Source organism: Varanus komodoensis, unplaced genomic scaffold (genome assembly GCF_004798865.1).
Source record: "Varanus komodoensis strain SLA01 unplaced genomic scaffold, ASM479886v1 scaffold5, whole genome shotgun sequence".
Taxonomy (NCBI): domain Eukaryota; kingdom Metazoa; phylum Chordata; class Lepidosauria; order Squamata; family Varanidae; genus Varanus; species Varanus komodoensis.
Window position 1 is genome coordinate 23,024,811 of NW_025336087.1, and position 10,799 is coordinate 23,035,609.

Sequence of the window (10,799 nt, forward strand, 5' to 3'; positions counted from 1 at the left end):
AAATTATGACAGGCAGTTACACACACCCACTAGTTGCAGATAAGTCTTATTCACTGTCATTTTAACTATACTTAAAGTGGTGGAGATTTTAATAAATGATGAACCAAATATTTAAATAATCATTAATTCAACGGAACACTTTTGCAGAGCAATCTGTAGTCCCAGGAGCCATAGAATGTGTCTCATTCACCCTCCAGAGGCCAGAAACACACCTTTGACCTTGGGGAGGGCAAATCTCACATTGCACAGTTCCTCCTTCCCAGCTCCTCACAGCTCGCATTGAAAGCTTGGATGGATCAAGGAGGAGGCAGGACTGTGGCAAGAAGGGGAGAGGAGATGCCAGAAAGTCCCCATAGCCTCCATTGCCATTCCTGCCCACGGCTGGTAAGTTAGCTAGATGGGTTCAGAGGCCCATCTAGCTTACACGCACACATGCAGGGCAGGGAGGGGACGGGAGATGGAATCACTTCGTCCTATCCTGTCTCATTTGTGCCAGTGGAGTGTGTGTGTGTGTGTGTGTGTGAGAGAGAGAGAGAGCGCGCTCCAACTTTGTCTTTACTCTTTCAGAAATGAGAAGGTGATCTCCAAATGAACACAATTAAAAGAAAATGCATTTTATGTTCAATCATAACACATGCTGAGGCATTTACAGTGGGGAGCAGGAATTGTGATGCCCCAGATCATTTTGAAAAGGCAGGCAGGGGTGTAGGGAGGTATATATCTTGTATGTGGAAGGCAAACTTTTGTAAAGTGACTTAGTGTTATAGAAGAGGAAGTGCATTCTTGCCAGCAGCTGCCTTGTACAGCTCCTGTGAAGAAGCCTAAGTACAGGCTAAACTTACAAGCCCAAGATGAGCCCTGCTGGATCAGACCAAAGGCTGGATGTCTTAGGAGCTCCACAAGCAAACATGAGGCAGTAGTCCTTTCTGTTGATGTTCTGCAACAGCTAATCTGAGGAGAAAGGCTACTTCTGAGTTGGGGGTGGCATGGGGCCATCACTGTGACTAAGAGCCTTTAATAGATCTTAATGTTTTTGTCTATTCATTTTTAAAATTGCTTACATTGGTAACAAGATTCATAACTTAACTGAATAGAGACAAATGGAATTACTTTTGAATAAAGTCTCCTTCCTTTAAGTTTCATTGGAAGATCCTAAATACTAGCACTGTGAGGAAGGAGGGAGACCTCTCCCTTTCCACTTTCTTCACTCCATACCTGATTGTATAACTGCTCCCCCTCTAGGAAGGGATGAAGAAGAACCATGTAGAGTTAAACTAAGGGGCCAGGGATATCACAAGCAGGCTGGGACTGCAACAGCACTGTCTCCAATGATTTCCCCAGAAACTGACACAGATAAGCATGCTGCACGTGATAATGAAGTTGGCATATAGCCATCGGGACTAGTAGCCACTGGCACCATCTATGAATTTGTTTAATCCCCCTTTAAAGCCATCCAAATTGCCGTAACTACACCTTATGTCAGCATGTTCCAAAGTGGTAATCTCCTTCCCCTCCCTCCCCACCCCTAAATAAAAGATTCCACATGTTATACTTTTGCTCTGTCCTGTTAATTATTTTGGCTATTTTCTGAACCTTTCATCACTCTGCAATAGTTTTTTTTAAGATACAGCTACTTGAACGCCATATTCCAAGTATGATTGCCACATAGTTTTTTATAAAGACATTGCAATGCTAGCAATGTTATTTTTAATCTTTCCAAGTGATTGCTAACATGGAACTTTTTCACAGGGTCAACATATTTGCTGAGCTCTCCACCATGATGCCAAGGGCATTTTGCCCTGCCAATCACTCCCAGCCTAGACTATCCTGGCTTCTGAGCTGCTACTTCCCTCTTGTCTCTCTCCTTTATCTTCCCTCTTCACAAACTTAACCATCTTTGGTAGAAATTATGTTAGGAAGGGCTCTTCTCAGGCAAGTCAGCATATTTAAAACTAAAGGAGACAGGGTTATCTTAAGATGGGAAGGCAGAAATGTTAGTTCCCATTTTATCAGTAGGCTGGAGAAAGTTGGGTTCTAGCAGTTGGCAGGGCTCTTCACTTCCTATCCAAAGTTAGGATCTTGGGGAAACTGAAAGGAGAAGTATCACACTCAACATTTACAGGCTAGGATGCCAATTTGCTGTGTGTATGGCAGTGACTAGCTTGAGAAAACTGGTTTTAAATTATTACATGGGGTGCAAGGCCCATGCCAAGAAGCTGACTGTAGCACAAATGAATGGGGAGGCTATTTGGAACAAGCAGCCTAGTCCTTTCGCTTCTGTACTGTGTCCAGCCTTAGTTTACCATGTGCCTCTAAATTTGTTGTTTTTATCGTAGAAATCTACAGGTGCAAGCAAGCCTGATGCTGCTTCTGCTGAGGAAGTTATATCTTCTGCCTCAGTTTCTGCAGTACACACAGCTGCTCTGCCACCACCAACAGGCACCCCAGTAAGCCAAATAATAACTTCTAAGTACTTCTGTTGCAGTGGCTAAAACCTTTGACAACAGTATATTTTCTCTTTAAAATACTTCTTATCTTACTTATTATCTAAGTAAGCTTTATGGATGTGTGATGTTGACTTTGGAAATTCAAGAGTTATTTGAAAGTAACTGTAGAGAGTTAAAGATCTGTGCATGCAATTGTTTTGGAATGTTTTGTTTTGTTTTGGAATGTTTTGTTTTGGAGTGTTATTTTTCAGTTAAGTCAGAATGGCTAGCCTTGTAGGGTGTTATTTAAACACTTCTTAACTGCTTTTACTAATATTGAATTATTGCTTTAAACTAATCAGGTTTAGCTTATGCCTCTTCATAAAACAGAGATACTGTTTTAGGTGTGCTGTAAACTAAAGTTACTTGTCTGCAGTAAATTAGATGTGCAGAAATAAGTTATTTCCTTGCCAAGCAATTTCTTGCTCAGGTGCACATAATTTGTAACTTCCAAAACTTTGTGGTCACATTGAAGCTAACTTTATATAACATTGACTTTATATCTCACGTTGTGTGGGGCATATTTTGTTTTCATTTTCCTTCATACCTATTAGGCTGAAAAAGAACTTGAGTCTGCTGCAGATCTTCTTGCTGATTCACTGGGACAAAGAGAACCTGATCCAGATGAAAACAAACCAATTGTAGATAAAGTAAAGGTGAGAAAAAGCTATTTCCCTGCCTGCTCTCCTGCCCCTGGCACTGCTGCTTTGTCATGGTCAACACAGTATTGGGCTTTCATATCTGCACAGGAAGCTGAAAAAACTGGACCAAGGGATTTTGCTGGTGCAGTCTATAAAGAGGCTTTTCAGGGCCACACTTCACTGCTGCTGTTCCTTGTCATAAGATGCTTCCCTTTTTCTATTGCTAGCATACCTCTCTAGTCGGAGAGAATAAGAGTTTTCTTCTACTTGCATTTATATAAGGTCATCCAAAAGGGGGCAATTTTGAAACACTGTATATTTTAACTTCAGAACGTTCCTTTTCCTGAAAAGTGTTTAGTTGTTGTTTAGTTCAACAGAACTAGCTTTGCTTGCAGTGTTTAAAGGCTATAGCAAAACAGAAATAATGTTTAAATTGCCTAAGTACATATTTAGATCATAAAGTTACTAAGCGCAACCTGTTTACAAGTAAGTAGAAAAATGCTAATTTCTGATTAAAATATGAACCCCTTCTTATTCTTCATAAATACCTTCACAAGGCCTTATCCTGTGTTGAAACCTGTTGCAGGATGCAAAATACCTCCTCCTGTTTCCTAACTGATAAGAGAGTGCATAGCTATTACAGTCAGCTGACAGTGTCTCTGCATTTGGAATATGCTTAGACAGCACCAGAACTACAATGTTTAACCAGGAATCATGTTCATAGTGTCAACTCAAGCTTTATACCAATGTGTAATTTTAGCTTTTAAGAATTCTTTTAAGCGATGGCATGGCTGAAAGCTTAACTGGAATTTTAAATAAACAAGTACTGTTCAGAGTAATTAAGAACTTTGTAGTCCTGAAAAAAATACTTAATACAAAAGTGATTTAATTTGTGCATCTTCTTTTGTTTGTTCATTTTAAAACAATTTGTGAAATCATTTTGGATCATTTTTGGGATTTCTGCTATTTTGGGGGGCACTTAGATATCATCATCTTTAAAAGCTATTTTTGTGCACTTCTGAAAAAGTTTTAAAAAACAGAATCTCATTTTTGCTTTCATAGGAAAAGGCCAAATCTGAGCATAAAGACAAACTTGGAGAGAGAGATGATACAATTCCTCCTGAGTATAGGCATATTCTGGACTCTGATGAAAAGGTAAATAGATGCTTTGGAAACTCAAACTTTCTTATATTCATAGATGTTCTCTAAAAATATATGTTGAGGATCGTATGGTCCTATAACAGAAACAAACAATCATGACTTTAAGTAATGGAATCCACACAATGTTTTTGGATGCTTGCTTTAGAGCAACCTGTGCAGGTTAACTCTTGACTCCAGAGATGAATGTATCCAGCTGCATTGACGTGTGTGTGTGTGTGTGTGTGTGTGTGTGTGTGTGAGAGAGAGAGAGAGAGAGAGAGAGAGAGAGAGAGAAATGTATGAGACTGTCCAGCAGATAAGCTTTTCTGCAGGCACAGTAAAAAGTTGCTTTCCATTTGCAGAATGCCTGATTGGTCACAATAGTTCTAAATGTACTCAAAAGTGGCAGAGGCCAGGCAGAATTTCGAAAGAGTTCCACAATCCAACAGCCCAGCTAACCTTTTTTATAGGTGAATAAGGGTTAGGTTTGGAAGGAAGCGCAATGATAGATTTACTAAAAGATGTATATTCTTGTTAAAGGGTAAACCAATAAAGCCAACAGACAAGGATGGTGAGAAACCCAAAGAACAAAAGGTAAAAACATCACTGCTCTGAACGAAACATTTCTCTTGCTTGTGGCCACACCTTCTTAGCTGTTTGGAATATGGAGGGGTTCACGGTCAATTCTACAAGTGTTTTATTTAAAGCGTTTTAAAAATTCCATTCCTCAGTTGGAAAGGCAGAGTGGCTCATATTGATCAGTAACAAATAAGGCAGCCCCTGCCTACAGGCTTGCATGACACAGCTGGGGTTTGGGGGAAGAGGAGAAAGAGGAAACAAGGAAGCAGAGGCGCTAATTTTATATGTGCAAGATTCTTATAACTGATGCCTTGAGTGAAAACCAGATGAACCTGGTTTCTTGGCAGAGTTGAGTGGCTCTGCTTTCCATCTCGCCCTCTGCTGGAACCTGATGGAATTTCACCCCCACTATACCTCCACTTGGTTCCACTTGTGGCAGATGAGCATAGAAAGTCGAGGTGCATGAGGAGCATTGAGAATGAGTGCTTCTGTATGTTAAGGCTTATTAACATATCTTATCTTATTTTCCTCCCACTGTGCAAGAGTGACGAAGTTGCTACTTGGATGTGTTCCTTTATTTATTAGCACTACAACATTTTTTTCATTATCATTTATTTTGCATATTCTTTGGAACCTGGGATTCCACCCCATCCACACACACTGTTTCCTTTATTGCAGAAGCCAGCAGATGATTCAGCAGCTATTGATGCCCTTTCAGGGGACTTTGATAACTGTGGGAAACCTCCTGTTTCACAAAAAACTTCAGCAAAGGTGGGGTCCTCTTCCTACGAACAGGAATGATTGTTCTTTATGTTTCTATGATGGTTCTGTCATTCACCTCGAAGGAGTGTTAAATGTATAGCTAAAACTATCTGAATGGAGCTTACCCAAGAACTGATGAGCTTATCCTATGAACAGAAAACACCTGTGAACATGTAGATCTAAAAGAGCTAGCAGAAAAATGATTGACCTGGTTTTGCACATATCAGTCGAGGATTAATTAACCCACAATTTGTGGACTTTTGTGTGAGCCACATTTTGTGTGCAGCAGCAGCTTCAGAACACCCCATTTGTCAAACATTAATGTGACAGCTGAACTCAGCTACTTTGGGCTAAACGACCCATTTAACCCATGCTTTGTTTTTAGGTTAATTTTGGATGTCAAGAAAAACCAAAGGCAAAAAATACACATTTGTTCTCAGTTGGGACAGTGTCCAGAGTTGCTATCTGTAAGGTCCAGGAAACAGGTGGCAGACATCCTGCATCACCCTTGGCCCATCCGTATACCTCCATCACCAGGACCATGGGTGATGAAGGATTATTGAGATCTTAGTCTTGATGCAGTAGAGTCAGAGGTAAAGATGAAGACAGGAACAAGGAAGGATCAAATCCTGACAAGGCATGGCAGAAGAACCAAAGGTGAAGGCAATGTCAAGGGCAGGCAGGATCAAATACCAGCAAAGTGTGGGGGAAAACAAGGTTAAGACAAGGATCAGGCAGCTGGCAAGATGGGATTGGACTGGAGCACAGTCAGAGTCAGGAGCAGATGGGTCAAAGCACTGTCATGGGCAAGGTCAGGCCAGAAAGAACATGATATGGCCACCCTGAGGACCCATGTTGCTGCAGCCAAGCTGAGCAGCACAGAGAAGCCTCCCAGCTGTGCTGTGTGATTACACAGGTATCTAATTCTTGCAAGTACCTACATATCTGATCGTGGTCCTGCAAGCACTTGCAAGATGAATGGTGCAGCTTTTCACCATTGTGTCATCAGAGGGATCTGTGCTGAGGCTTCAGATCCTGACAGTAGCCACTGCACCTTGGCAGCAGCTCCCCCTCCCCAGGATCCTGCTCTAGCTGCGTATTCAAATTCTTGTACAACTGCACCCCTCTGTAATCGTCGAAGTGCTGCTTAGCACACTTAAGTGGTTATATGTGACTGTCAAGATGGGATTAATGAAAGCCATGTGGCTTTTGCGATTGCTGAAAAAATGTTTAAAGATTCACAGGGAGCCACAAACAGCAGCAAGCCATTGGCAGCCACCCCTAAGTGCTGCTTGGACACTGGCAGGTGGCTGGCATTGTCATTGTCTAAAGGAAGCTCAAGAAGAGCAGCAAGGGATTTTTGCCATGCGAGTCGCCAGCCACTGCTCTTATCCAGGGTAGGACTAGTTGTCCAGGTTAGAATGCAGTAACCTACTGTAAGAAAAACAAACTCTGCAGTAGCTTATGAGTTTTCTGGGTGGCTTGTTTGAAACAAAACACCAGATGTTTCAGATGGCTAGCAAACCATGGACAGTGTTTATGTCATCATGGATTCTTGGGTAGTAGAAACCAGGTCAGTGTCTCTTAAAATTGACTCAAGAACTGTCATGGACATAAAGTTGTACCTGTTGAGGTTTTTCTTCTGTGTGTGTAGTTCTGTCAAATTATAATGTTCAGCATTCCAGGTCCCACTGAGTCTTACTTTTTGTGTGAAGCCTGCCTACATTCTTTTTTTTTCTTGGAAATCCCTGTTTCCCAAACCCTTCAGCCTGAGGTATGTTTCAGTTTGAACATTTATGAACAAAAGTATTTTTCTTTCTTGGATGTAGGATGAAAAAACAAAAGACGCTGCTGTATCTAAACCAGTTAGAAAGGAAGAAAAGAAATCCAAATCCCCAAAAAAGGTAAAAAAAAATGCTAATATAAAATATTTTTAACAGCCATGGTTATGAGCCTCAGGAACAGCCTGCTACAATTGCTCAGCGTCATTCTTCTCCAGGGATCCTTGATTGTGCCCTTTTTCAGTCTCCACTGTGCTTACTAGAAGAGACACTTGGTGAAGTAGGTGCAGTGCACATTTTTTAATGGAGTGACTTCAAAACCAGGAGGGAATGAAGAAAAAATTAGTGGGAGTATGAATAGGGGCACTGCTTTCTTTTCTTCCTCAGAATGGTGGGTACCAAAGCAAAATTAATGTCAGAGGTAGGATTTTGCAAAAAAAAAAATTCCCCTAGAAGGTTTGAGGCATTTTTGCATATGGGCAACTTTAATCGCACAAATATATGTCCATCAGCTTATATTGGTCAGTCACACAAAGTGACATTTGCACATGGGGGAAGTATCTGCTGGCAAAATTCAGCTGGCTCCCACCCTTAGAAGCTGCAGATAATGTCTTTGGAAGAAATAATTGTGAGAAATCGAAGAAATGATTGTGAGTCTCAATAACTCAGTTTGTGTTGCACTCCATTCCTATATTCTTGATAAACACATGCATTTCAACCTCTGTTTTATGACTCAACTTTTCTCATTTTTCATATTTATTCAGTATTTGTTGCCTGTCTGAAAGTTCCAACTAGTAATGTTGTTGCTGTTCTTCCCCCCATCCCCTTTTAAGGGAAAAGAACAGTCTTCAAGTGGAAAATCTGAGAAACAGAAAAAAAGTTAAATCTTTCCAGGTGAGAGTTTTGAAGATGCTTATTATACACAATAAGTGTGTGTGTTAGGCATGAATGATTCCTAACAAATGTCTATCAAAAACCCCCAAGGTTTTAGACCCTCACGTTTTAAGTCAGGTATTTTAATTTTGCAGAGCTTTGGGGAAGATTAATTTGTAGTATTCCAATGGGGTTCCTCCTGTTTTAAAATACTAAGAATTCATTGCTGCTGCACGCTTCAGCTGCAGCCTTTACTCCTCCTTTTCTTAAAGTACTCATTTGCTCAGACAGCACCTGCTTTTCCTCTTGAGGAAAACAACTGCTAGCATTGCAGATCATTATCCATATGGGCAAGAGAAGTGGGTTAGCCTCAGAAACTGGCTATTAGGTATATCAATTCCATCTATACTCTCCTTGGGTATTACTAGTTTTCAGTTTGGAACAATTTATACTCTCATTTGATGCATTCTGTTTTATGAGACAAAGCTTTTCATCTCACTAAGAATTTATTGTCTTTTTGTTTGTCCAGACTTTTCGTCACTAGTGCAAAGATTCTTCATTTTGCTGGTGGATAGCTGCACTTGAACAAAAGCTATTTTGCAGAAGCAAGATAGTTACCTGGGTGGTTGTTTGTATTGTGGTATTTGGATATTTTGGCATGTTATGCGTATCTTTTGCTATTTTCCAAGGATGAACTAACTTTTTCTAGCCATTTATTTCACTGTTGTTTATTTTGTAATTTTCTTGAGTTCTGAAAGAAAAGGAATGCTTTATATTTGTAAGAAACAGATTTCCTATTAATTCAATAGTAATGAAAAAGACTGCAAAGTTTTGCACATAATCTACACATAGTGCCTGTAAATCTCAGCAGAGTTCACTACATCTGTACAATATATTTTTAGGATACCAAATGCTTTCAACTTTCTGGAATGAAATGAGTTTTGGATATCATCTGCCTCTTTAGGCTAGTTGCCTGTGGTTATTCTTTTTGGGAAAATACTTGGTGAAAAGGGAGGGAGTATCAGTTGCTATGATTTAAGAGTGGGAGTGGAATAAAAACTATTGTTGCTCATCTTTGGCTTCCAACAATATAGTATTGAATATGAACAGTGCCTTTAGTATTGTGTATTTTAAACCTTGAGTTCTTGCTATCACCATCTTTTGCATACTATGCAGCCCTGTCAGCACCTTCCAGGAAGGACATAATATTGAATCAGAACACCGGAGATGGATTGCAGTACTTCAGAAGTACTACAAGTAGTTTTGCAATATTTGCTTCACTCTTCTTGACTTGCATAAATTCACAAACAACTTTGACAACTCTATATAGAGAGAGTCCCAACATTTACACTGGGTATGATCCTCACCTGAAGTTTAGATTACACGGGGCAGCTTAATCCAGATGTATATACATAGCACAGTGAATATGAAGGTGCTTTGCAAGGTAATCTGGATGCAATGCATGCTCAAATTTTCATGTTTTCTTTTGCGGTATTCCTTGCACCAAGAGAGAAGCTATGACTCCATTACCAGATTCTGATGAATTGCAATCAGAGTGACAAATCTTCCTATTGGTGTGTGGAGTAAGCTACTACTAATTTGGCAAAATGGTCAAGTCTGCTTCTAGGTAGCAAGTCATCTACCACTTTCATTATCAGATATATAGGCAGCAGTCCACCAGGAATAAAACCTCCGCTAGACCTTTTGAATTGCATGAGGGTTTTGCAAGAAGCAGGTCATTGTCTTCCATAGCTCTTACTGATTTCAGAAGGAGTAAGTGCAGGTGATGTTCCTGCATGTCTTTCAGGATGAGGAAAATCAGAATTCTGATTGTCCTTTACAATCTGTAATGGTAATACTGTACGGTATTGGACAGGTTGTATTGAGATTCTGTGTACACTAATAAAGTTTTTAGATTGTAATACTCTTTTTTTGTACTTACGTTTTATGCTTATATTAATGCATTATCTTGTTGATCTTCTGGAATGAGAAACTCCAGGCCAGCAGAACATCTCTGTCCAACTCATTGCCAATATCTCCAATTGGGGAATAAAGATTTCCCCTTTTCCCCTAAAGAAAGCCTCCAGTGGTGACAATGGAAGTCTTTTAAAGCTGAATTATTGCAATCTGGAGGATCACTGTTGGTTAGGGAAGAGTTTACTCCCCCTTTTCCTGGCTCTGTGGGTCTCTTGAAAAATTGCTCCTTCCCACTGCAACCAGGTGTTCTGAAAAGCCTTCATTTTTGCAAGTGGAGGCTTTTTAGTGCCTGATTGCAGTGGGTAGGGCGAGTCACGTGCGTGGCATGCATGTGGGTATGTTCCAGTGAATATGTTGGGGCTGTATAGCAGTAGTGGGGTGGCCTTGCCCAGAAACAATTCAGCCCTTGGGCTGAAAAGCTACTGGCATAGTTGGCCAAAAACAGTATTGTATCACATCTCTGATAGAAGTGGATGCTTAAAGATGTATTACATTGGGGAGTATCTAACAGTGCCATTCTGCAAGCTCAAATATCCTGAGTGAGGGTCTACTAAATGTTT

General features: G+C 40.3%; 1 protein-coding gene across 6 annotated transcripts in view; it reads left to right on the forward strand.

The window, feature by feature from the left end:
* The window catches only part of CAST (calpastatin), a 73,778-nt gene extending 63,594 nt beyond the window's left edge, over positions 1 to 10,184 (forward strand). For 3 of the 6 annotated variants that reach the window (XM_044446232.1, XM_044446233.1, XM_044446227.1), the window contains 8 exons: positions 2,337 to 2,456; positions 3,041 to 3,142; positions 4,190 to 4,282; positions 4,808 to 4,861; positions 5,525 to 5,617; positions 7,438 to 7,512; positions 8,223 to 8,283; positions 8,792 to 10,184. In XM_044446232.1, coding sequence (XP_044302167.1) covers positions 2,337 to 2,456; positions 3,041 to 3,142; positions 4,190 to 4,282; positions 4,808 to 4,861; positions 5,525 to 5,617; positions 7,438 to 7,512; positions 8,223 to 8,273 — 588 coding nt within the window. In that variant the 3' untranslated portion in view covers positions 8,274 to 8,283; positions 8,792 to 10,184. Of the gene's footprint in view, positions 1 to 2,336; positions 2,457 to 3,040; positions 3,143 to 4,189; positions 4,283 to 4,807; positions 4,862 to 5,524; positions 5,618 to 7,437; positions 7,513 to 8,219; positions 8,284 to 8,791 lie in introns of all 6 variants that reach the window. The other 3 variants (XM_044446230.1, XM_044446228.1, XM_044446231.1) reach the window with 3 other exon arrangements.
* Positions 10,185 to 10,799: the final 615 nt, after the last annotated feature.